This window comes from Scleropages formosus, chromosome 16, assembly GCF_900964775.1.
Source record: "Scleropages formosus chromosome 16, fSclFor1.1, whole genome shotgun sequence".
Lineage (NCBI taxonomy): Eukaryota > Metazoa > Chordata > Actinopteri > Osteoglossiformes > Osteoglossidae > Scleropages > Scleropages formosus.
This window is the reverse complement of record NC_041821.1, coordinates 17,716,338-17,743,672: the sequence shown is the minus strand read 5'-3', so window position 1 is coordinate 17,743,672 and position 27,335 is coordinate 17,716,338. Positions and strand designations below refer to the sequence as shown.

The following is a 27,335-nucleotide window of genomic DNA, read 5'->3' as shown; positions in this document are numbered from 1 at the left end:
CAGGATGTATTTGCTAATGTAAAGTGAAATGCTTTTCTGGAAAAGGTCTGTGCCTAAAAAAACTCCAGCTTTATAAATGGGAAAAACTATGAGTTGTGTCAGTGTTTGTGGTTAGGTTATTCTGTAAAAAAGCACAAAACCTGAAAAACTATATGAAGACGCTGAAAAAAATCTTATCACATTAAGAAAATAGGCATTTTGGAAAGAACGTTTTGACATGTGTAGGCAACTGGATGCTCAGAGAACATTGTAAAGTCTAAGCAGTCAGTTGAGGTTGCAGACACAGAAATTAATGTGGAACAATGGCAGACATAAAATAGCCAGAAGGACTGCAGTTTGAGTTTCAATGGAGTTTTTCTAAGACACAAGAGAACTATCTGCTCCATTGTGTGAGCTGACCAGATCCTGTTCATCAGGGAAGTGACTTGCTCCCCAAATAACTGTTCCAACAAATAAAGGGCCGAGGTGAAGCAAAGCCCAAAATTTACATTTACATTTACTCACTTAGCAGACGCTTTTCTCCAAAGCGTTGTACATCTCAGAAAATACAATGTGTGTATTACATTAGGAGAAAGAGACATAGCTGCAGATGTGTGACTCTTAAGTACAGTTAGTGTTTCCTTCACCATCTGCACCGACGTTCATCACACAAGTAGCTCATAAAAGCTGTACCAGAATATCGTCGATTCCTAAACACCTTCCTGGTAGTTTTTGTTTTCTGAGATACACATAAACATTTACGTTATACTGCAGGAGTGGCTCCGTAAAGGACTGATCCAAGCATGATCATGAACATTAATACCTTAGGGCATGAACATCATACACATAGACGGAAGACCTTGAAAACCAGGGCTGGCCATCACTGAGGACCTTGGTTAAGGGTAGAAGACCACATCTGAAGAACCTGTAATACTCTTGCCTAGCACATTATTTTGGTCACCTTCTCCTTTGTCCAGGTGTCCAGCTTGTCCACTTTCCTGCCAAAGTGCGCTGCAGTGGATTGACTGGAGGCCATCTTCTTCAAGGTGTGCCACTGGTCTTTGAGCTGACTCAGCTGATCCCTCACTACGTCTGCGCTGGGATTCTGTTCACATATGAGCTTCTCCCCCATCTTTCAAAAGAGCAGACACCTCAAGTGAAAGTTGCTTTAATGTCAAAGAGTAAAGATGAGAAATTCTGCTGCATTTAGGGTAATTGGTGATTACCTTGGTGAGGAAGAAGTATAGTTTCTGCTTAACTTGTTAACAGTGGTGTCACTTATGGTCTGAACTGAATGTGGAACTTGATGTACTTTTCCAAGCAGAAAGAATAAAGCATTTTTTTGTGCGTAGAACACAAAAAACAGGGTCAAGGTGCTTGTCAGCTGTTCAGTCTATGGTAAAATTTAGGCAACAGTTGATGCAGCTTAGCGTATTGTGAATCATATAATCATTTTTGTGCAGCATATAAAAGGGCTCTGCTTTTTTTTTGACAAATATCCTGAAAAATGTATTGCACCAATTACAGGAGGACAGAGAATTAATATGGACATACTTTTGGATTACAAGTGTACATTGAACATGTGTATGTGAGGTATAAATAATTTTCATTCATTCAATCATTCATGGAAATTTTGAGAGAGAAATGTTGGACACTCCTTACACTCAGGAACAACCTATGTCATAAAGTATTTAATGTCTCACAAAACTCCAGTCTAAGATGAAACCAAAACACACTAAACATTTCCTAACAGCCACTGCTGAGCTCTCATACTTCCTCTAAATTAATAAATATTTCATTTTTATTACCTTGTACCTTACTCTGAAACAAACAGAATAATCATTATTTCTAAACTTTTGCATACCTGTGGGAAAAGTATCTATTTATATGGTAAAGAAAAGTAAACATATAGAAATATGTAAATATCAATAGATGCTTTCTCATTCAATTATAATTAGTGTTGCTAAAAGTTATTTCATCAAATGAAGATGTTTCCCTACAAATATACACATTGTTACTCTAAAATAATATTTGAATTTTGAAAAACACTTAAGTAAAATGATCTATGTATACTAATGATGTGGTTGATTCAAGATTAGTTTGTAGAAAAAAACAAAATTTATGTTTCTCCCCATTTTTGGTTTTGTTTTATGCTTTTTGTGAAATAAAAACCTCACCTGGTTCAGCTGTATGAGTGTATTCTCAAAGTCCTTCAGATCTCTTTGCACTGTCTGTGATGCTTCCTCCCAGTTCTGCTGTGGGCCCTTTTGGACACTGCCGGCATTTGTCAAATCTCTGAGTTTCCCTCTGATCCACTCCTCTGCCTGCAAACCCAACATGCTCTTTTCATTTGTTATCTTTCAAAAATGTCACTGACCAGACAGTAACTCCTGACTGATATTTTCAGTTGATATAATCACTCTTGTAAATGTATTAATATATTGCTGTTGGAGAACTTCATTGAACCTAGCACAACTATGATGATCAGACCTTGACAAATTTACATACATAATTTTAATTTCTTTGCCCATTGATGAATTCACTTGTCATAAGCTGCCACAGATCATAAACAGATTATAAGCAGTATTTAACCATTTAATTTTACGACATATTTTATTTGCAGAATACATTCTGAGTTAACGAGACTGTAGAACTGCAGACTAAATGTTGAGAAATGTGTAAAGGACGGTTTTTTTTTGTAACTCTTTATAGCTGAAAACCTGATCTTAAAATTCAACGTGCATGTTATTTTTTCACTTACCGAACAATACGTCATTTGGTGCCTGTTTTTTATTTTCCAGTATCATGTTATGTTCAACTGGATACACCCAGTCTGCTCTTGGCAAGTGCACCAAGACAGTTGTGTAAGATGGCTTTCCTCTGCTTCTCACTTTTAGCTGTGGTTTCCCTTCGGGAATTCTGACCAGGTTGACACATCCAAGGAAAAGGTATTTTCATTTGGTAAAAACAAAATAAAATCCATTTCACTTTATGTGACTATGTTAGGTATTACAGTGCTGGATTACATTAAGCATTTTTTCTTAATCTATTCACTGGTTGTCAATAATACCTGGTCAGAATAAAAACAGGAGTTTTACTATAAAAAGTGAGGTAACTGTTTTCCTCATGCGTAGAAAAACTGAGCACCTTCTGGGCCTTGAATGGAAACTGACTATGACCTTAATCAGCATGATGCAGTCCTCCATATTTCAGTTCTATTTAAACAATTCCGTAGTGTTTCCGCTTAGGTGTGCTGGCCTGCTCTTGAAAAATGGTTAACACCAGTGGTTTTTGAAGAGGTTCATGCACATTTGTGACTCATGCCTGGTTTCAGCACAACGGTGCAAACAAAAGAAAGTAGATTTTCCAGGGTGGGAATGTTGGAGGTCCATTATTCCCAATAAATAAACCTTCAAAACCATGCCGAAAAGCATCGGATTGTTTACAGGGAAAAAATACATATATAAATGTTATATACCCTTTGCTGAGACTAAACTATACTTATAAACCAGTACACAAAGTGTTACAGGTTTATGATTACCTCTGGTATGGTATTCCTAAAAAATATGCAACAGGGAACAGCTGACATGAAAAATATACGTGTAAGAATCCTTAGCAACCTTTTTCGATTACATCACATACCAAAGTGTTGCCGATATATTTTTGCTGACACTATTCACACTTTTGCTCTGTTCCCAAAAAAACAGTTTTCCTTGAAGGAAGGAATAATTTTTAAAAATAGCCATCAACAGTTATTTATTTATTCATCATTTTTCTTTTACACATTGCTTAAAACAACAAAAAAAGTGCATTACACAGAGAGATACAGATGCAGATGTGCAAAGAAATTCCTTCCCATACTAAAGGAATCATAAGGACGGCAGTCTGAGAAACTACTTCACCTCAACACTCACATGTGCAAAAAACACATGGAAAACAGTCTTGTTCATCTCCCCAAAACTAGAAGAGCTCCTTATTGTGGAAGTCTTAAAGGAAGGGACTCAAAGTGAGATCATTTACAAAACAAGATTACTCTCCCAAAAAAGTGCAACCAATTAGAATTCCTCAATCCTTCCATAATATTGCACATTTTTTAGAGATCAAAGAGCACATATGCGGACACAAACCCATACACATAAACGTACATATGCATAGTTTTTCATCTGTTCCTCAGCGTCAAAAACTGGTCTCAGTATAAGACAAAACATTCCACATGGGAGGTAACAGATGAAAGAAGAGCTGAACATCCATGAACTGTTTGGGAAGTGGAAATCTTAAGAAAAAGTGTACTCAACGAGCCACTAAACTTGGGCTCTGTATCTTGTAACAGAATCTAAATTTCTTCAGTATAGGTTATATCTTGTGAAAGTCTCATGACGACTACTCGGAGACCTAATGACTGCGGCATATATTATACGATTCACCACAAAATAAATTTCAGTCACTGGCTCTGCTTTGGATTGGAGCTGGTTACTGTATTTCAGGAGTGGGAAGTATTAGACTGGGACAGTGTGTTCGGGTGAATGGTTAGTGTACTTTCCAGCTCTCCCGTTGTTGTTCTGCTGCAATCCCTATTACCTGCCAAATCCATATGCTGCTACTCATGTCATGTTAATGTTCATTTTAACTGTGGAAAGATTCTTTCAAAAAGAACACATATAAAATAAAGAAAAAACCTCTGCATAACTAGAAGAAAAATCTTCTACTTTATTAGAAAACTAAAACTACTTCCTACTACTGGAAGTGTAGGATTTCTGCCCCTCTGAAAAAACTGGAAAAATACTTTCAATGTTGCCATTCTTCGCCAAAAAAATAAAAAAATAAATAAACAAATAAACAAACTTGCTTCCAAGAAATTCACTAAAATGAAATGGTTGTTCAGTTATTCACTAATAGATTAGAATGGGACAGTGGCTTTGTACTGCTATTTTTAACACGATCATCTGCTTTGATTTTATGCAACTACATAAACAAAATAGATGTAGCGTAAGGCAAAACAGACATTCCCCAGGTTGAAAACAGAGAAAAGAGTCGTTGTAGTCAGCTCCATGGTGATGGGGCTTTGTGCAGTACTGCCATCTACATGAGCCAAAGGAGTGAAACGACAAGCCAAAGTAGTGATCTCACCCTGCAATAATTGCTCCTCTTGTAGCTCGTTCCTTTTCCCACCCACACTGCTGTCCTGTTAGCATGCTAAGCACATAATAAAAAATCACCAGCCCGCCCCCTGGAGCTGGGGGTCAGAACACAGAGGCCTGTTTCCCCTCCTGTTTTTTGGTGTTATTCCTCATCGAGCTTCCACACTTGTTACCGTCCCTGCCAAACCGGCTCTGCACCACTCCTGATGTCAGACACCTCAGGGCATGAATGCTGGGTGAGGCCTCATCGCCCGGGGTCCTGCAGTCTGGTCACCTTTACTGAAAACACTGTTGCTCGGCCCTGTCTCTCCCCCATGCTTTCCCAACTGCTAATAATTAATTCTAACTGCCAGGGAAATCTGCTGGAACCACAGAGTTTCTGGCAGTGACAAAAAAATAAATAAATAATATCTTTTATTACAATTTCTGGTTTATAGCTCCGTTTTAAAAATATTGGAGCCCTCCATTTTCACAAATATTCTAATGAAAGCTCCACTAAGTCATGTTGGATTACATTAAAGCGTTTTAATTATCACAATGACAAACAGCAATGAACACTTCCAGCATATGTAACTAGTATATACTGGTACAATTAGCAAGCTGATGACATGAACTTTTACACCAAACAGCGGTGCTATATTTAACTGCAATTACGTGTATACCGCCATACAGGCGATTTTACAAATAATATATTATTGTGAACACCCTCTGTAGAATATGAGCATCATAAAAAAAATTTAAACCAAATAAGATTTAAAACAAAACTCTTAAAATTTGTTAAATTACATTGTGCCACAAAGAAGTTAGTATTCTAATAGAAACATCAGGCAGTGTGAGACAATCCGAGCACTGTTGTATGTTCTTACCTGTAGGACTTCTCTAATGAAGGAGCTGTTGGGCTGAGTCATGGTGTGGTCATTATGTGCCGGGATCTCTTCTGGAGAGGACGGCGTTTCTCTGTTAGCGAAGGATGGGCAAATCCTATCCACCAGCTCTCTTTTTGGCGAAACCGCTCTCAGCAGAATTATCTGTCCAGGAAGCAACAAAGGATGAATGAATAGGTTTGCTGTGGCGTCCCGTCGAGGGTGTGTCCCCTCCTCCTTCGGCCTTGTGCCCTGTGTCGCTGGGTCAGGCTCCGGTTCGCCGCAACCCCGCTTGGGACAAGCGGTTGTTGACAATGGATGGATGATGGATGGATGCATGGGATGGATGAATGGATGGATGGTTCCTAACTGCAACATGCAAGACTTGCTGTTTTTAAAAGACTTTAAATAATGCAAAGAAATCACTATCTCGGCATATTTCAGTTATTTTTGTTAATTAGTAATATTTCCATCAGTATTTCCTAGTCTTATGTTTTTTGTACATTTTTGATGCTACTGGCATGGGTAATGTTCATCACTAGACAGTTAAGGCAAAGTTTTCAATAAGTTCAAGGCAACAACTTTACGAAAGCCACTAATTGATAATGGAAAAAAAAATGTTCCAGTCTAATAAAGTTTGAAAACATTATTTGGCATAAATACATTGTATTCAGTTTTGAAAATGGAACAAATAACAGCACATATCACATTATATAGCAGCATTATGATTTACACTCACAAAAACACATTTATTCAGATAAAATAATTTTCTGTGGCAGATTAACTGTTAATGCTTAACTACAGAGAAATATCCACCTTTTGTGGGTGCCCCAAATTACACAGTTATTATGAGAGGAATGATGCAAAAACAGCAAAGGAAAATAAAAAAAATAGCGCTAGAGAGCTGAAGGTCACACACATATGGGAGTACCAAATATGAAGAAACCCAAGCCATAAACTCGTTTTCTGATGAAGTTGTTGCTGACTAAGACCTTTTGGTAAATTAAATGGATAAGGAACCAACTGGAAGAAGACTGTGGTTTTGGTGCTTGCGTAGCACTAGCCCAGAGAAGGAGGTGATGTCACCCTGGGCAGGCCCTCATCATGAAGGGAGCCAGAACACCATGACAGAGCCCTGCTCTGTGTGGAGGGGCCCTGGATATGCACAATATGTGGACGGAGTGCGTTCCTCAGCATTTTCACAGATTTAGGATCCAATGGTTGCAGAGGTTATCAAAGTGGAGTCCCTGGCCCTTCAGGCAAAAATTCATAACATAATAATAAATCTAAGCAGAAATTTTAGATCTGTTTTAGATCTTTAAATCTAAGTAGAGATCTTTATTTCAAAGAATAAAATCTAAGCACAACAAGCAGCAAATACTTGTTTGATAGAAACTGATGGTGTATCATTCGCATGACAGCATATAAGGGCTTGGGGACAGAACACTGTAACCTCAGGCTGTCATAGATTCTAGAAACCTGCGGTCATGGAAAAAGCAAAGAAGCTGAGTGTGAAAGAAGCTAGGAACCAAAGGCCATGACAGACCTAGGGAACTTGAGGCAAAGACAGAAATCAAGAACCTGGAGCCATGATGGAACTATAGAGGAATCTGAAGCTGTGGTAGAAACCAGGAACCCGAGGCCATGGTACACAGTGTAGCACAGTGGTTCATGCTGCACTGCAGTCTGAAGGTCCCTGGTTTTAGTCCTTGCAATAGAACCTGTGGCTATGCTCCTTTCCAGGAATCTGAAATCATGGTAGGCCCTATCAATTTAAGGACATATGAACTTTTGTTACAGTAAATGTTAACTGTGTGTTTACTGTATATGGTAAGTTAGTATATAAAATACTGTTAAATAACCCCACCAAATAAACCTGATGAATGGTTTTAATACTGACAGACTAAATGATCTGTTCTCATTCATTTTTACCCAACAAATAGAGTTAGTGAAACTGTAATGTTTGTGGCAATTTAAGGCCCTAAGACATGTGTATTTTTGTTTGGTTTTTCTCTTTACATGCTACTATGCGCCTTGATGGCTTCTATTTGCTGCTGATAGGTGCCTGTACAGCCAAGGAGTGATTTAAAATTTTGAGAAATACCAGGATTACACCTGTGAGGTGTAATTATATCTGCTTTCATGAAAAGTGTTGCAAATGGCAAGTTGGAATGAACAGTGAGCCCATGGGCAGCCCTTCTCACAGATTCCAAACAACACACTGCTTAACATAGAATGAAATGAAGTGTGTGGTGCAAATGTGGAGATTTAAGTCCCTAAGGGCGAAATAGGAACATTTTCCAGTTAAGCCTCCTCAAGTTAAGCACTTTTCCACTTTTTTCTGCAAATACACATAATATTCTTGGAAGGAAATCTTCATGCAAACACTAATCTCCCATCTGCTGAGATCCATTCTTATACACACTATACCTTGGCTGCTTATTATTTATTTAAAAAGAGTATTCGTATTTCTCTTTAGAATATAATGTGCATATAACACCTACAAGTTGCCTTTGTGTTATATTTTGTAGTGTTTAATCTTCTGAAAATATGCAGGGATTGTATTTATCTTAGAACTGTCTCAGTAACAAATCTGCTCCCTCAACAGGAATACTCCTAAAATAATGCAAAATATGGGCGCTGTGCTTTTCTTTATTCCTTATAGTTAACTGCTAAAACGTTTTCCTAATTTGTTATATTTTTTCGTATAGTGCTGGAGGTGATATGGAATGAAGGTTTTAAGACTTTCAAAACAGTATTGTTCTCACTGATTGAAAAGAAAAAATATAGCTTCACAATGAGAAATGCCCATAGACATTGACAAACGCACACACACAGACACACACAACGGGAAGGAAGATGTACTTTTCTCCTTAGTAAAATATATGATAATTATTACAACTGCAAAATTGGTTTAAGATCTGCCATAATCACCTCATAGGAAAGCTAAATTAATCTGAACAAATAAGCTGTTAATTACAGAATTCAAAGTGTTAAGTCGCATTAAGGGTCTTAGTGCCCAAACACTACTGCCATCTAACAGTATTCATCCTAAACACAGATTGGTAACACTGAACTTTCATACTAAATTACCTCATATTTGATGTACTGTGTTTTTCGTGCACGGGGTGGCCTTTCGAGAACCTTCTGTTAATATTACAGAACTTACACACACAGACTGAAACCGCTTGACCCAAGCAGGGTCGCAGCAAACCAGAGCCTAGCCTGGCAACACAGGGCATAAGGCTGGAGGGGGAGGGGACACACCCAGGACGGGACACTAGTCCATCACAAGGTACCCCAAGCTGGACTCGAAGCCCAGATCCCCCAGAGAGCGGGACCCAGCCAAACCTGCCACACCACCACATCCCCAAGTCAAAAAGAACAGACCATTTCAAACAGTTATATATTTTACTACAGCAATTAAGGTAAAAATCCTGCTCCAGGAAGTAGCAGAACCTCCTGGAACTCAAACCTGCAGGGTTCAGGTCACGAGCATAATGTCATTTATTCCTGCTCTACTCTCTCATGTTACACCTTCGTCAGACATTGTTTCGTTTAGTTTAGACCAGGGAGGAGGAAATGGTTTCCAGTGTCTGTACATCATAAACAGTTGAGAGCTTGGTCACAAGGTATTGCTAAAAATTAATAGGAATGTGAAAATAAATGGGGGTGCGGTGGGTTGGACCACAGTCCTGCTTTCCGGTGGGTCTGGGGTTCGAGTCCCGCTTGGGGTGCCTTGCGACGGACTGGTGTCCCGTCCTGGGTGTGTCCCCTCCCCCTCCGGCCTTACGCCCTGTGTTACCGGGTAGGCTCCGGTTCCCCGCGACCCCGTTTGGGGCAAGCGGTTCTGAAAGTGTGTGTGTGAAAATAAATGCTCATTTTCTGTAATAAAACTAGTGTTCACCATCAATCAAAGGGAAAAATCATTCCACCTTGAACTGCTTTAAAAGCTACAGCACTGTTTTTCCTCTGTGCGACTCTGTTCAAGACATAAAATAATCGGTCCTTTAGGCTCGGCAGCTAAAGACATGACATCACTTCCTAAATTCCAAGAGACCATTATCATATCTGCAGCTGCCTTGCACTGAATGCACACAGGTTTATGTAAGACTCATGGCAGGATGTAGACTGTGCCTAACCCAAGAGGAAAGTGGGAGAAGGGTCTTCAATATTCTTTTTTACTGGGATACACAAGAGTACACTGAAAAGGAGGCAGAATAAGAATTTGAAAAGATCTATTATGAAATTCACAGATGTTTGGGCTTATCTGGACACACAAGCAATGTTTCCAAAGCTCCAAAATCCATGATGGGAGTTTGAGAGGAAACTGACCTGTCTGGAGCTCTCTAAACAATTTGCATTTCTATATTGCATGGGATTAAGTGACAAGGTTATTTCCTTCAGCTTATTACTTAGTCCTCTACAAATTAATTAACCAATTTAGCATTTACATTTACTGTACTGTTTAAATCCTGTATTTGTGGGCAACCACCTACCACACCTGTGCTACATCTTAAGTAGTTAGAGGTGAAGCTTAAAAATACCATGGCAAAAAAAAGACAGCAAATGACTGCCGAACCACATCAATTCCCCTAAAACTAGTCTACGATCAAACGGTGGGCAGGAAACAGTGGATAAAGTAAAACAACTAAGTGCAACAGTAGCTGATAAAGTCTGGTTGTAGAAGTTATTCTCTTGTGATTTATTCAGCAGCCCTAAAAAAAACAGTCTTGTTCACTGTACCCATTCCTTGGAGGGCCAATACCAGGAAGTCAGTCTACAGCTGGACCTTATTTCTTTGATTCACCCTGTTTGACCTTGAGGAGGACTAATGAAAACATCAGTCAAAGCTGGTCAGATTAGTGGCCAGAGGGCTGTCACTGTCCAAGGAGAATTTCCATTACATTACATTTATTCATTTAGCACATGCTTTTCTCCAAAGTGACTCACAATGTTAATCTACCAACAATTATTTGCTGATTTATACAGCTGGGTCGTTTTTACTGGAGCAATTTTAGGGTAAGTACCTCGCTCAAGGGTACTATAGTCAGAAGTAGGGATCGAGTCTGCAACCTTTGGAGCCAAAGGCAGCAGCTCTACCCATTATACTACCAGCTGTCCCTAAAAAGATTAAATGATAAATTAGCTTATTTATGTTATGTCATGTAATGCTAATAGAAAACCACATATAAATATCTATGTATTCAATTGCAGAGGAACCAAACCCAGTTTCAAGGAGGTAAATGGTTTTATAGGCTATAAGCTGATAAGGATTTTCAGCGACACCTTTCCACTTTTTCAAATGCAAGAGCATCTTGTATTATTTAAACTGCTCACGTAGGTACATAACCATGTCTGAAAAGCTAAAGTCCATTTATGTGAGAAACATGCCAAGGTTGGAGATACAATATTACCTGGTCTTTGGTAGTGGATTTGTCTCCAACATCTACATCTTGACTTTGATGTTCCTGTAGCACTACATCAGCATCTTTCCTTAGCAGAACCTGCAGCAGTAAGGCATTGAAATATATAGTGCACATTTGCCAATACATTGAACTTGTATCAGAATCAAGTGTTTACAACCACAACATGTGCATTAGATTAGTCCAAAAACTCAACTAAAATTCTCTGTTTTTCTTTTTTAATTTAAAACAGGGTAAAGCATAAATCCCATGAACATGATCTTTAAAAGTCCACTGGGCAACAAAACATCATTAAGTGTTGTGATCTCAAGAGATCCTCAGTGGCCTACACTTATACATTTATACCTCATTCCTTGTGGTAAATGCAGTGTGAGAGTTGACTGCAAAAGAAATGACATAAATTCCATACAGCATGTGGTGATGTGCTGTTGGAAGTCACTTGCTCATCATCTCCTTCGACTGGGTCTTGTATAATCACAGTGACATTACATCATTTTTAAAGACAGAACATTGTTTCATGTAGACAATGCAGTACTGCTTCATTTGTGCCTTTCTGAGAAACTCATTCTCGCAACCAACTACCACATACATCATCATACACCATACTATTTCGTCTGTACAGCTGTGAAATGCAACCAGATATCTTTCTGTGAATGTAACACTTTGGCAGTCTCACCGTGAAATGCTTATGCACACTATTTTATTTAAAAACATTACATAACAGTCAAAATAAATCATATGAGGTGCAGACATGTTCAAAACATTACTGATTTCGACATTGCCCTATGGTGTGTGTATTTACATATACCTTAATTGTCAGTTAGATTAGGATGGTAAATTTTTTGTTGTTTTAAAGGATTTTGGAAAACCATCAGAACTATTCATGCAACAGACAGATATTTTGTAGAAGGACTACTTCTACAGTACATCTGTCAAATATTTTAAATATGAATTGCATGCACTGTAACCTTTTTCAAAGTGGCAGCTAACATTAGGGTGATAAAACAGTCATGCCTTTATTTTAAAAACCAACACTGATACATTGAAAGTAAAATGTGCAAATACAACAGACATCATAAGATTAATTCTTTGCTTTCCTTAATAGCTTGTTTATAGAAATGAAATCAAAATAATACCCTCTAGCACAAAACCATCAGCCAGGAAATCACTGAAAAAAACACTGGCTTATTTAGCAACATTTTGTTCCAATCCTTCAGTTTAACTTATTTATTTATACACATTTTAGTGGAAGATGAAAACTGCAGCGGCTTTGAACATCGGGCAAGCTGTACTTCATATGAAACCTATTAAAGTCAGCCCTTCTCCTGTAGAGAATTACATTCTGTATATTTAGAGAAAGAGACCGTTTATCCACGTTTATCCAAGTGATGTTCTGAAACAAATAACAAATTGCTTGGCTGTAACTGGAACCGCAATTTCATCAGCTTAGACATGAACTGTGAAAAAGTGCAACTACCTGGAAGTCCATCAGGAATAGTGGTAAGTTGAAAAGGCCACAGAGAAGACAGTAAATTGATGAATTCGACCACCCCAGGCTTACTTCCAGTTGAGCTCACTGTTTCCATAAAGCATGGTTTAGAAAGCCAGTGCAATGGGAACACCACATCACAAAAACGTGTTTAATTCAGTTCAGTTTTCATCCCGGGTATAAATTATTCCTTTTTGATGGGAGACTATGTACTCATTATAAATTCTAATATTTATTTTTTGTACATTAGTCATAATAAAACTTGTTGAGCCTTTTACTGTTTTTAGCATTTGACTATGTTCCCCTTTAGGCTGGGCTGTGGTTTCTTTCTTTTTTCTTCTCATCTATTACAATAAAATTACTTTTCATAGTTGGGTATACATAAACAGTAAACTGAATATCATGTTTAATAAGAACATTCTCCATACCTTGAAGTAGGAATCCACCTCACAGGTCCTGTTGGTCATTGCAGGTAAGGGGTTGGAGGCAGTGTTGCTCTTGCTGTTATCTTCCAAGCTGGATGTGCGTGAGGCATTACGGCAGTCTGATACCTGGGCTTCACCGTCCCCAGTGGTTCCAGTCCTCCCGGAGATGGTAATCTTCCTGATAGACCTAGAGGAACTGCTTTGGGAGACAGCATTGCTGCTGCTGACATAATCTTCTGTGGATACCTCATGCTGCCAGCAGTCAGCTTCAGTCGCCTGGGTCAACAACACCTGGCCGCCAGGCGACTCGGTGCCACAAGGTGCTTGGATCAGGTGTGTCCCTGACCCGCAGATGTCCAGGGCCTGGCTCGGCAAGAAGGTGGCTACAAACTCTGGGCACTTCGGCACAGTGGGGACCGACAGCCGTGTCCCAATCGTGAAAGGCTGGACCTTCCTCACCATGCTCCCCGACATGATTCCAAATCAGAGTCTTCTGCAGGAAAAACAAAATACTAGTACACAAATAAGGATGGGAAAACTACAGGAAAGGAAGGAGAAAAAGAGAGATGTCGACAAAGAGATTCCCAGAATGTAAATGATGGAGTCCCAGTGACCTGTGTTCTGAGCCAGTTCAGAGCACTGTGCGTGTGGAGCAGGGAAGGAGCAGCCTTCCCTTACAGCAGGACCCAGTCCACAACACGACACGATGGACACAGGATCTGGGGTGCAGTCACACGAGCAGGTCCTCCTGTGGAACTGAGACAGAGAGCCTTGCCGGTTCCCACAACCCAGCCTGATAAGCATTAGCAGGGAGGGGAATGAGAGCGAAAAACAGCTGTCCAGCTGCTTGACAGCACAGCACAAAAATAGGGGAGGGAGGGAGGGAGGGAGGGAGGGACAGAGGGAGGGAAAGAGGGAGGAAGTAGGGTGGGGGAAGTTTTGTGGAAGAGGGGTGAAGTCACCAGTTTCTGTCAGAGCATGTGCTATAGGACAGGGCCAACAAAGGACTGTCAAAAAGTCCTGGCTAATTAAGGAAGCTGCTCGGATAAGAAAGCTGGAGAGACAAATACGCGCTGGTGCAGCACGACAATGAGGTAATACCTTGAACACGAACTACCCCAGGACCTCACCTCCATTTTATATTAGTTAGTTTCCGTCGAGTCGTTTACGACTCACGGTGACCGTGTGTAACAGAGCGAAATGTTGCCCGATCTTGTGCTACGTGCCTGATCATTTCAACATTTCCATTCGTTGCTGCGGCAATTGTATCAATCCATCGCACTGAAGGTCTGCCTCTTTTCATTGGCCCTCGACTTTACCTGACATGATGTCCTTTTCAAGTGATGGGTCTTTTCTGACAATGTGTCCAAAGTATGAGAGTCTAGGTCTCATCATCTTCACCTCTAAGGAACATGTTGGTTGTATCTCTTCTAACACTGATTTATTTGTTCTTCTGGCAGTCCATGATATTTCCATTTTATGTAGGCCCCTCTTTTTACTGTTCAACTTTTTTCTGCAGCTGTACAAAATGTATCAGATAATAAAAATAGATTATTTTGGAGCGAATCCTGAAGAATTCAGGTATCATGGCAGCTTAAACATCTGATTAATGCTGAAGGGATTTAGCAAGCCCAAGTACATTTACATTTATTCATTTAGCAGATGCTTTTGTCCAAAGCGACGTACATCTCAGCAAAAGTACAATTTATGCATTACATTAAGAGAGAGACATAGCTGCGGACATGAAAGTCTCAAGTAAACCTACCACTTGCTGCACCGCGGTTCATCGTTTGAGTTGGTGCATAAAACACAGGATAGACAAATCCCGATACCCACACCCATTTTTTTTATTTATTTTTTTTACTAAATATTATAAGATACACAGATGAGCAGTACCATACCAGAGCAATGGCTGAATAAAGGTTGCATGATCTGGGGATGCTTCTGGAGTTCCGATGCGTGAACGGTTACGCCACAGATGATCTGAAGGGATCTTAGGCGAAGTGGATCTTGAAAAGGTGCGTTTTCAGACCCTTATTGAAAACAGACAAGAGTTTCCGCAATTCTGAGTGACAGGGGAAGGTCATTCCACCACAACGGACCTAGAATCGAGAACCTCGGAGCTTAAGTTTATCTTTCGTGCGCGGGACCACCGAGCGAGCAGAAGTAGATGAGCGAAGGGCGTCTAGCTGGGGTGTAGCGGTTGAAGTCACATTTGTGTTTTGTTTTTCCTAACAATTTGTTCACATTTCTTTTTCCTAACCTGTTTTGCACTCTACTAAAACGTTTATGCTTTACTCATAATCAATTATGAATCATTATTTGTGATATTAAGTGTTATTTTTACACAAACCTATTGAACAGTACTTATCGGAATAGAGGAAATGTGTCTTTTAAATACCATTACGTATATCTCAGATTTCATACTAGAGGGAAATAAAGAGTAAAAGGATAAATCCAATTTATAGGAGGATTTTTTTTTACTCTCTTTGTGTGTAAAGGTAATAAAAATAAAAAAGAGATCATGTGAAGTCTATGTCCGTTGAGGCAGTACGTACACAGCAGAAACGGCCGTATTGTTCCTGTGAGGTGAGTTTGTGACAGAAGACTGTATTTCATGTTGTAAACATTACATTTTCCCAGCTCATTTGTTTATTTTAAACTGCAGTTTGGTCACCATCCCATGTAAAATTTCTGTTTGTGTGGCGCGAAAACGGACTGCACTTCCCCACGCAGACATCAGTTGGCGGCAAAAGCACTCAGGCGGTCACGACCATGAGGAGCAATAATCCACACGGCCACAAGGGGCGTCACTCCAGGGCACCCAGCCTCATCAGCGCACCTGACCCCAAAATCCCAGCTCTAAAAGCAGGGAAGGAGACTAGGTATCGGGCAGCGGATTATTAGTCGGCTTTCTACAGCCATCATATCATGATCCTTGGCTTGTTTATCTGTACCCAGTTCTGCATTTCCGTCTCCGGCACATTTCTGTGTAACCCGCTCCCGTTCTGTACAGTAGCCCTGTTCCACTTACTCTCTTCGTATGAGAACACCCTGTCCCTCACCTTTGCACGTCCCTTGCTAATCTGCACATGCGCACTTGTATACACTCGCTGCATTCGAGCGCTTAACACTTCACGCCCGCGTCCAGAGGTTACGACAAAAACGTGCGTTTTCGTGTCACGTCATGACGTCACACAGACAGCGTGCGAATCATTCCTGTGTAATTACAACCATGTGGTAATTCGAATTTCGAGTTATAAAGTACTCAGGTTATGAGAACTTGAGGTTATGCAATCATAATTTTCTCTGAGATGTATGCCGTTTTGGAGAAAAGAGTTTGATAAATGAATGCAATGTAAAGTTGCAGCTTCTGTTTACAAATGTTTTATTTTTAAAATTCTGCTTTATTAGGGGGGCGCGGTGGTGCAGTGGATTGGTTGGAGTGGGTCCTGCTCTCCGGTAGGCCTGGGATTCGAGTCCCGCTTGGGGTGCCTTGCGATGGACTGGCGTCCCGTCCTGGGTGTGTCCCCTCCCCCTCCGGCCTTACGCCCTGTGTTGCCGGGTAGGCTCCGGTTCCCCGCGACCCCGTATGGGGCGAGCGGTTCAGGATATGTGTGTGTGTGTTCTGTTCTTTATTTCTCTTTTTTGCATTAATTGTTGAATTAATACATGAACAGAGTACTACATGTATGCTTTATTTGTGAGCATTTAAGTGTACAGTACATAATAGCTGTGAAAGGGGAGAGCCAGTAGCATAGTGGTTAGTGCTACTGCCTTTAGACACAAAGGTCATAGATTTGATTCCCCCCCCCAGCTGTAACACCCTTGAGAAAGGTACTTATCCTAAAATTACCCAGCTGTATAAACAGGTTAATGATTGTAACCTTAAATTTATAAATCACTTTGGAGAAAAGTATCAGGTAAATGAATAAATGTAAATGAAAGAGCTGAACAAGTGCAGGTAGACAACCATACAGTATTACTGAGGAATTAATGAATTATAACTGCACACTAATGTTATGCTAAATAATGTTAACAATTGAAGTAACTATTATAAGGGAAACCGGGGCGCGGTGGCCCAGTGGGTTGGACCGGGTCCTGCTCTCCAGTGGGTCTGGGATTCGAGTCCCACTTGGGGTGCCTTGCAACGGACTGGCGTCCCGTCCTGGGTGTGTCCCCTCCCCCTTCAGCCTTGTGCCCTGAGTTGCCGGGTTAGGCTCTGGTTCCCCGCGACCCCGTATGGGACAAGCGGTTCAGAAAATGTGTGTGTGTGTGTGTGTGTATTATAATGGATTATAGTGATACTTTAGAATCAATGGGTGTCAATTTTGGATCCCAGGAACGCATAAAAAATTTGTACCATTGAAATTAATGGTAATGATGACTTTGATTTATGAGAAAACTCCTTATGAAGGGTACAGGAACATGTGAAATTTGAAAAAGAAAAAAGTGGTATTTAATGTCAATGCCATAATCCAGTTCACTTTGTTGTAAAGTTTCATTTTCATCCTGAAACATAACAGGTGTCATTTCCTGTCATTACCCCCTCAAAATATAGCTTGCTTTTCACTTGTATGTATTTGTCTCAAACCTACCAACGGAAACTCATGTACTGATGACAGATGAGAGAACAAACTTACCACTGATGAGTAACTTTAGAACTAAGAGTGTTAACATTCTTGTGAAACCCAATATTGTGTTTATAGCAAATACAGATGATGTCATTGGGCAATGTTGCCAAGTGTAATTAATCCATCCATTATCTCACCCAGTCATACATTCTCTGTTATTTTAAATTATGATGAAATGACATGATTTGATTAAGATGACAGCTAGTCAGCTTTGTGAATAAATAAATGAATGACCCATACTTGTGGAATGATTAGATCACTTCAGTGTAGCTTGTCTTTGTAATTGTACAACAAAAGATCCTTGTTTCACCAAAGAGGAGCATCTGTGTTGCCGACACGCTTAAAATGGTCTTAACAAGCTCAATTCAGACCTTAGGGAAAAGTTGCAAAATAAATATTGTATTACTGTTGTGCTCACTCCCATGATATGAATAATAACATTGTTATAATTGGTAAATCTCCTGAATTTAAGTCAATGGTTTCATCAGTCACACACATACACACACACATTTTCAGAACCGCTTGTCCCATACGGGGTCACGGGGAACCGGAGCCTACCCGGCAACACAGGGCGTAAGGCCGGAGGGGGAGGGGACACACCCAGGACGGGACGCCAGTCCGTCGCAAGGTACCCCAAGCGGGACTCGAACCCCAGACCCACCGGACAGCAGGACTGCGGCCCAACCCAGTCAATTTCACTAAATCCCAGTGTACTTATATAAATATCAGTTGTACAGTAGGAACCAGATTACTGCTGAAGTGAAGCGTGACCATTTTTGTGCAGGTAATCTTGACATTTTAAATAACGTTTATTCCATCATGGGTGCCTTGTTTTGTCTTGGTGTATGTCTATGCTGGTATAACATTTTTGGACTTGAACACCTATATCCTAAAATACATCTGTTATATATGTATATAAATTAGCATTTAATCAGTATTAATATTTAAGGCAGTCTTTTTTTAATCCAGTGTCCCATAAACTGCATTTTTTTCATTTTTTTAAATTTTTTAAATTGTTTTGACCCCAGAATCCTGCAGTAATTTGGGAACCAACCTAAGTATCTTCATTACTTTGATCATTGTTACAGTCCAGTATAGGGTTGGACTGCATACAGGGTTATGGAGATTGACTACCACCAGACAGAAGCACACCAGTTCTTTCAAGATACAAAAGTCTGCTTTATTGACCACTGGCAACTCATAAACCATCTCCCCAGGGATTAGGCGCACCAAAACAACAAACAAAATAAATCCTACCCTTTGTGCCACTTTCTACCCTATCCAAACAAAATCAAACGAAAATACACCAGTCTAACTTGACTCCTAACTAAAGAAAAAACAGGAGAAAAACTGGTACAAAACAAGCACTCACCCCTTTCCGGCAGTTGCTGGTTTACAATGAACTATGTATATATATATTTACACAAAATACACATCTGAGGCCTCTAGCACTCATTCCCAAAATAGACAGTTCAGCTGTAGCACCTCAATACCAACAGCAAGACCAAAATCTTTCTGGGGTAGCCAGCCTCCCTGTGGTCCAGTGCAGATGTCACTTTTCAGTCATCTTCCATTTCTGCTGGCCAATAACACTTAGATGTCGATGAGTCTTTGCAACTTCACCTGTGAAGAGAGAGACACATATTCCCAGAAACCAAAATATTTCAGGCTTGTGGCCATAACATTCACTAATGGGAGAAAACTTGCACCATTAACATTCAATGCATTCCTATACATCTCCAAAATGGCTATGCATCAGTGGCTTCAAGAGGCTAGACTGTGAATGGGTCAGGAACTGTGGGTGAAACATAATACATTACAGGCCCCCGGCATCACTTCACACCTGTAGCAGCTAGACACAGTAAACCCCCCTTCCTGGATTCTAGTCTACCCCTCTCCTTATCTCTGTGGGAAGAAAAGAGGAGTTATGGACGATGAGGTCATCCACCACAGAAATTCCACAGAGATTAGGTAGGCTACCATTGTTCAGAAATGAATGATTGAAAATGAAGACAAAATACATTTATGTTCTTGGCATGGTAGTATACTATCTCCTGATGTTTTTACATTAATAGTAGACACTGTTGATATGCGTTCTATATTATTTAATATGAATATTATCATTTCAGGGGGGTCAGTGGCGCAGTGGGTTGGACCACAGTCCTGCTCTCGGGTGGGTCTGGGGTTCGAGTCCCGCTTGGGGTGCCTTGCGACGGACTGGCGTCCCGTCCTGGGTGTGTCCCCTCCCCCTCCGGCCTTACGCCCTGTGTTACCGGGTAGGCTCCGGTTCCCCGCGACCCCGTATGGGACAAGCGGTTCTGACAATGTGTGTGTGTGTGTATTATCATTTCATTGTTATCGTACATGATGACCCCCAACAAGTTATGACAAGACCACCACATTTGGATGGGACACCAGCACATTGCTGGGCAATCACACACTCATTCACACATATATACACAATCAGGGCAATATAGAGTGTGTAGTCTACCTGAAACATATCTTTTGCTAGTGGGAGGAAACCAATGTGCACATGGGTGGAACCTTGAACCTCTGAATAGACAAATTTAGATCTGGGGAGAAAAAAAAAACAAAATTTGTGAGGTGTCAGCACTGCCCACTGTCCCAGCATGCTGGCCCATAATAATAATGAAAACATTATAACATCAATAACAAAAAACAGAGCAGGGCACATGTGTTTCATGTAAATTGGTGATTCTAAATCGTGAGTGTGCGAGTGGAGATTATTTCTTGCAGTAATGCATTTCTTTGTGAGAATGCTAAAATATTCTAGTTACAGGGTTCATACCTTTGACATTCTAGGTAGTAATGTTAATAGACAAACTCACAAAATATTACAGTGAAACAACCCTGGTAATACAGTCTGCCATATTAAGGAAAAAAGCAAAAAAAACTGAAACAAGTGGCACAGTGACACAGAAGAGAGACGTAAAAAGAATGAGCAACATGAAACCCAAGCAAACAAAAGAAAACAATAGACAAGAATCCCAAGCGCAAAGACCCAACGCACACAAGGTAGAGATTATTCCAGCCTCCTTGATCTCCAGCTGTGCAAAAAAAGGTAAAATTAACCCCCTCTGCACCTTAGTAAGTTAGAAAGCATAGAAAAAGTCTAATGAAAATGAAAAGAAATAGAAATTTAGATCTTTTAAACACAGGGCATCCCTCAATTACTACATTAAATCCTCAACATTATTAGCCCTCCGTTGCTATTTTCAGCAGTTATAATCTTGGTCATCATGGCCCCTCTTTGGATTGTCCAAACAATGTCAACTTCTTCAGTGAAAATTAATTCATTTACCCTGTTTTAATGGATATCTTTTGTCCTGACTTTTTTTTTTCTTCTCCATTATAGAGAGAACGAATACATAAGCAGAGTATCAAATGTGTATGTTTTGTTTGTGAGCCTTTATCAGGTGTTTGATATACAATAGCTACAGAGACCTGAACAAGGTAGCACGAGGCACACAGTCATATAGTATTATGGTGAACTTTATGGAGGGAAACTGCCTGTTATGTTATGACAATTAATGCTAACTACTTGTAATAGTGTGTCCATCTCAATGGGATTTGGTGATATTTTTATCATTAATAGGTGTTTATTTAGGGGCCCAGGAATGCATGATGAAAATGAACATTGAAGCTAATGCATCCTCACCTAAAAATTCACTTTTTCATTGACATTTCAGATAGAAATTACGTCCGTAAGGGAGGACTGTACGTTTACGACTTTGTACTCGGTAGCAATAGCACAGGCCTTTCAAAAAACATCCATGAATAGATCATGTGCTCTACACTTCGATTTTGTTCCTAATTTAGGCAAAGATTACCGTAACTGTAAGGATTGCCTGTGTGCAAGGGAAGCGATATGGTACGATTTTGTCTGGGGTCTTTTCTGTCATCGCAAACAATCTTTTTAATTCTCGTTTTAATTTCATTTTCGTTTATACACACAGTATTCATGAATCATGGTGCTCAATGTAAGTTTTTTGTTGGGTCTCGTGTTTGCCTTTAGAAACGGCACCTGAACAGTAAGGAGATTTAGACGTAAAAACGACATATTTGTAGTAGCTTATCTTATGGGGGTACAACTGTATTGCGCGTCCTGACGAAACGCGTCTTGTCCAGGACTACCGCGCTTACTTCCGGTTCCGCTCCCAACGTACACACCTACCGTATGCAAGTTATATGCGACAGCGCCCTCTACCGTTCCTCCAGTGAGACAACGTGCTCGGCTCTATTTTTGCGGCATGTGTCAACGCTCTTAGCTACAGAACTGGTCAGTTGAACTGTGAGTATGTGCGGCTTATTTCTGTGTGTTTACCTAATACACAATGCAAGAGAGACCAAATTTTTGGATGAAGCGATACAGAGGTCGCACCATATGGGATAGGCTGAGAAGAATTTTTAACTTGTTGGTTAAACGTCTGTAGGCCTCTGTAACGCCGGGGATTTGATTTGAAAAGAAACCCGCGAAGAGCTGTCTGACGCCCGTGACTGAGCAACGTTCGTTCGCTCGTCCGGTGTCCTACTTACAAACACCAGAGAGACTATTGACGCGAAGATATATTCAGGTTATTAATGTCGTCTTGTAATAAATAACTAGAATTTCGAGCATGTGGGTTAAGGGTGGAGGATGGAGAAATACTAATACTCTTGTCTTGAATGAGATGTTATGTAAATGAAATTTAATGAGAGGCTGAGCAGGAAAAATCTTCACTCCTTTTATTTAAAAAGGCTTTTTCTTCTTAATAACAGCAGCTGCAATGTCGACACTTTAGTATTGGTGCAATTAAAATATTAAAACAACATTCTAAAAATTAACAAAAATAGTAATAATAGTCATTCATAAACAATAAATCAATACAATTAAAATATCATGAATGTGATAATTACAGTTGAATGTGGATTATTCTACTACTGAAAGGATATTTTTAAAGTTTATTTTTTACTCTTGTCATACTAGAACCCCATTATTATTACTGTTGTGGTTTTTGTTCATATGTGTCAATAATAATAATAATAATAATATCCTTTGTGATCCCAGTGTGTTCAGAATCTACATTACTCCAGTACGTCATCTGTATAGGACATTTTAATGGTCTGAATGACCATTCTTGCTAACTACTGTAACCCTTTGTATGATGTATGTACAGTATTTGTACTTTCCTCGTATATCGATTATTTCTACATTGTTGTGATTCAGTTTTGTGCAAAAAGAAAAAAACAGACTGACAATGGCCCCCAAAAAGCAGCCAGTGACCAAAACGCTAAAACGGAACAGACGTCGGCTCGAGGAAGTGCGGCGGCAGGACGATGAGGAGGTGGAGATGGAGGGAAACTTCAGCCTTATCAGCAAAGACAACAGTAGAGATGGAAACCCTGAACCAGAGGATGGAGCGGGGCAGGAAGACGATGATCTGGGTTTAGAGGAGGGGTCCGGTGAGGAGTGGAGCTGCTCAGAGGTTCCCGATGAAGACAATGACAGCAGCGAGACTGGATCAGACGGTGACTCTGATGATGGAGATGACAGGGGACATGGAGACATCAGACAGAGACACAGTCAAATAAAGACTGAAGATGATATCAGAAAAGGTATGTGTTTATGTGGTGGTGTTACATTTATTGTTATCACCTTTATTTAGGTGACCCCTTGTTTCAGCGTAGCTTAAGCAACTTTACAATGATTTACCCATGTACACACAGTATTGTTCCTGTATCAGTTCACGGTAAGTACTGTGCAGTTGGTAAATTTACGGATTAGTAGAAAGTGAAGGTAACTTTAGTATACACCTGGCAGAGCATCACCAGAGAACATACCCAGCGCCTTGGTTGCAAACTTCAGGAAGTCATCAAATGCAAATGACTTACAGCCAAATACTAAACATGACAATTTTAAGATTATGTTCATTTGTCCAATTACTATTCCCTTATGGTTCCTTAAAATGGGGGTACTTTTCGTAAACAGCTGTAATCTCAACCAATGCACATGTAAGTACCCTCAAAAGAAAGCTGATGGTCTGTATTTTAACTTCATAGTAGTTTCTTTTCAAAACCAGTGTTCTGGGGTACAGAGCCAAAACAACAAGTGTGACATTGTCCAAATACTTCGACTGCACTGTACATTAATCAAGGGTACAACAGCAGGAGTTTGATTGGAACCAGGAACTTGCACATTACAAGGCAGCATCCCTCACTACCGTTATACACGTGGTCATGTTTTTTATTTTTTGTCAAAAGTCCCCGAGTTTTTGCTTCAAGGGTATTTGTGAAGTTTGATTCCATTAACTGATGTATTAGACACCATAACAGAAAGGACCAGAGGGAAATGACTTTTTTTAATACATTTTCACTTGTAAGTTATCAGCTGCAGAAGTCCCTTGATTTTATGTGTTAAATGTTGTTCCATGTACTGTTCGGTAACTCAAGGAATTCACTCCCGCTCCTCTCATGTAGAACTATCAACAATGTCTTTTGAGGACATCATGAAGTTGCAAAATAAAGTGGGGAGAAAGGTTTACAATGAAGTGGCCTATGGGGAAAAAACTGAGGCAGGACCAGCGAAGAAGAAGAAGCGTCTTAATAAGAATAGGTAAGTGCTCATCTTTATTCTATAGCACATCACAGCTTTACTACAGGATTTTGAGCAGACAGCATCAGATGTAGCTTTTTATGTGAAGTTAACAATAATAAAAGATCAGTTATTCTCAGTATTCTCTAGATTAATCTGTGTGTTGTCACCATTATCTTTTACAGTCATGTATTTCTGCACCTCTGGACTGAATATAAATGTTTTTTTTTTTTGTTTGTTTGTTTTAAAAATGCTGTCCTTTATTATTAAATGATTTTGTCTCAATATTTTAGACCTATGGAGATATCATCCAAAAAGCCTGCTCCTTTTCTTAGACAAGTAGTGCCTGTTAAAAAGAAGGTGAGTTGTAGTTTGGTGTGTAAAATGAAACCTTTTGAAGAGGTTTACCAGTGTAATGAGTAAATAAGTAAGTGTGATCAGTATTCTACCTGGAGACCATTCAGATTCAAATCCCAAAGGTACCATTGGGCTAAAAGTGTTCGCTGACCAACGTAATAATGTCAAGGATATTTTCCATATTGCATATATAACATTAATGATATGTCATGTATAATATGTAGTTTCTCTGTCATCAAACACATTTGTTTGAAGATGATTGGACATGCGTTTGCTTACAGCTACTGAGAGACCCTCGGTTTGACAACCTCTCTGGAGAGTTCAAGCCAGAAATTTTTGAGAAGACGTACAGTTTCCTTAATGACGTCAAGCAAAAAGAAAAGATGGTACCAGTGCCCTTGTACACCTGCTTTATTCACATAAAAATAATCTTCTTCATTAAATGTTCTTTTGCATACTATGTATGCTTTGATCATGTATTGTGGTATGTTTTTTTTCTGTTTTATGATATTTTTATATTTGCAGAATTTGTTATATTTTTTTAATCTATTATCAGCGTAAGTTTTTATCAGACATTTAAGTCGATTAAATAATTAGAGAAACTTTATTTGATCGCGTCAAGCACGTACCTCTGTGCGCTCTCCTAGAGGTGATTGAATTCTATATATATTTTTTTTATTTCAGGAAGTTCAAAAGATGCTTAAGAAAGTCAAAGAGCCAAATAAGAAGGAGCAACTCCAGCTGCTGTTACGGAGAATGGTACATGACCTTCCTCAAATGAAACACTGTTCGTCCTTTTTCCAACAACATTGCTTTTTGACATTTTAATTTTCCTGGATGTATGTGTGTGAGTCCCAGGCTCCCAGTGCGAAGCAAAGGGACACTTTTAACACTCCAGACAGTGAGTAAAGAATCAGCTCCTGAGGCTGTCTTGTGACCTTCTGTCTCCAGGTGAACCAGGAGAGTGCCCAGGAGAGCAAGGCACGCCGTCGAGAGAAGGAGCTGGAGTTCAAGAAAAAGCAGCGGCAGCTTGTGGAGCAGGGGCACAGACCGTTCTTCCTCAAGAAGTGTAAGTGCCATCGTAATAACTATGGACATGAACTTGCAGCCTGAAGGTTGTTGGACCAAGTCACGGATGCAGCTTTGATGTAGTAGTCAAACAAGGTCTTCAACAGAACAGGATCAGCAAAAATGTAATCTGTACAGCTGCACAATATTGGTATAGTAGTGCTGGTAAGAAGAGTAATAATGAATAAATGTTTTTCTTGTGAATACACTCATGCAGTAAAGGCATCTGCAGTCATAATATTGTGTCTTTGTACCCCTAAGAAGACAAATGTTTCTGGTGAAATTTCAATCAAAATTGCCTTCAGTGTATGTGACTGTGAGTGAGAATGTGCTGCATTTCTCTGGTTCATAGAAGGGTGAAGGGTGGGAAGTCGAAACTGATATAGACTTAGGGAGCAAAGGGGCACGTGGTAGAAGGTGCTCAAAGTCCTGTATTTCCATTAGTGTGACATCTGAACCTAGTGTCTCTTCCTCATCTCTCAGCTGACAAGCGCAAGTTGGAGCTCGCAGAAAAATACAGTGATCTGAAGAAGAGCGGGAAATTGGAGAATTTCCTAAAGAAGAAGAGGAAACGCAATGCTGTTAAGGACCGCAAGAAGCTGCCCTTCACTCTGAAGGTTCAGTGAATGTAGACCGGTGGTGTGAAGAGAATATAATTCTTGTACTCTATATTCTTCAAAGCAGAATTTGAGGCCATTAGTGGAGTAAGTATAGGGTACAAGTACCATCTAAGTCAAATGTACTAAATACTTAAATGTAAAAAAAAAAAAAAAAAAAAATTGAATTTCATCTACACACTATATATATATATATGTGTGTGTGTGTGTGTGTGTGTGTGTAAATAAAAATAAAGGGCAACAATTGTCAGATCAAAATGTTTCACCAAAGGAAATGCATGTGTTTATATTGAATGCATTACATGAATGATGTGTAGTATACTTGGAACAGTGTATTTATTTCCTTTTTCTTTTTAATGGTGATTCTCAGCTTTTTGAAACATTCACATTGCTTTCTGTAATAAGACACAAATATTAATTACACCAATTTACATAAACCTTTTGAAATTGATTGCAATAAACAATGTTTTTTTTTATACCTGTAGTCAATTGTTTTTTTGTGATACTGAATGTAACCCTAAAATAAATCTAATTAACTTGTAACTTTAGAATTTAATGTGATTAAGAATCAGAACTTATTCATGGACAACCACTCTTGTTTCAGATGCTTACAGGATTGTCATTATATCCTTTGTGCTTTGCCAAAGTCTAGAGCTCATTAGTGCAAAGATGTCAGACAGCAAATGATGGTGTGTGCCTCGTCGTTGATTTTTAAGTGTGTGAACTGTAATGTGTCACAGGAACCAG

General features: G+C 39.7%; 2 protein-coding genes across 3 annotated transcripts in view; one reads left to right on the top strand and one right to left on the bottom strand.

Moving 5' to 3' along the window:
• LOC108933792 (uncharacterized) overlaps positions 1–16,464 on the bottom strand; it is a 47,572-nt gene extending 31,108 nt beyond the window's left edge. Inside the window, exons 1-9 of the mRNA XM_018751121.2 lie at positions 16,386–16,464; positions 15,222–15,329; positions 14,640–14,839; positions 13,935–14,076; positions 13,324–13,813; positions 11,398–11,487; positions 5,984–6,145; positions 2,157–2,303; positions 941–1,111 (exon numbers count right to left, since the gene is read on the bottom strand). Of these exons, the coding sequence (XP_018606637.2) occupies positions 941–1,111; positions 2,157–2,303; positions 5,984–6,145; positions 11,398–11,487; positions 13,324–13,794 (1,041 nt within the window). The 5' untranslated portion in view covers positions 13,795–13,813; positions 13,935–14,076; positions 14,640–14,839; positions 15,222–15,329; positions 16,386–16,464. The remainder of the gene's footprint in view (positions 1–940; positions 1,112–2,156; positions 2,304–5,983; positions 6,146–11,397; positions 11,488–13,323; positions 13,814–13,934; positions 14,077–14,639; positions 14,840–15,221; positions 15,330–16,385) is intronic.
• Positions 16,465–22,175: 5,711 nt separating this feature from the next.
• On the top strand, positions 22,176–26,752 carry rrp36 (ribosomal RNA processing 36). Of its 2 annotated transcripts, none has more exons than XM_018750846.2 (8): positions 22,176–22,254; positions 23,182–23,570; positions 24,432–24,567; positions 24,840–24,906; positions 25,185–25,289; positions 25,588–25,662; positions 25,855–25,972; positions 26,455–26,752. In XM_018750846.2, the coding sequence occupies exons 2-8, from the start codon at positions 23,213–23,215 to the stop codon at positions 26,595–26,597; spliced, it is 1,002 nt and encodes a 333-aa protein (XP_018606362.2). In that variant the 5' UTR covers positions 22,176–22,254; positions 23,182–23,212; the 3' UTR covers positions 26,598–26,752. The 2 variants fall into 2 exon arrangements, with proteins under 2 accessions (XP_018606362.2, XP_018606361.2); XM_018750845.2 differs by having other exon boundaries at positions 22,182–22,266.
• Positions 26,753–27,335: the final 583 nt, after the last annotated feature.

Bases quoted from the DNA above. Each gene is read 5' to 3' on its own strand.
- rrp36 (XM_018750846.2), top strand. From the start codon at position 23,213: ATGGCCCCCAAAAAGCAGCCAGTGACCAAAACGCTAAAACGGAACAGA. The intron at 25,290-25,587 runs GTACCAGTGCCC...TTTTTATTTCAG, and splicing joins TCAAGCAAAAAGAAAAGATG to GAAGTTCAAAAGATGCTTAA. The intron at 25,663-25,854 runs GTACATGACCTT...TTCTGTCTCCAG, and splicing joins AGCTGCTGTTACGGAGAATG to GTGAACCAGGAGAGTGCCCA.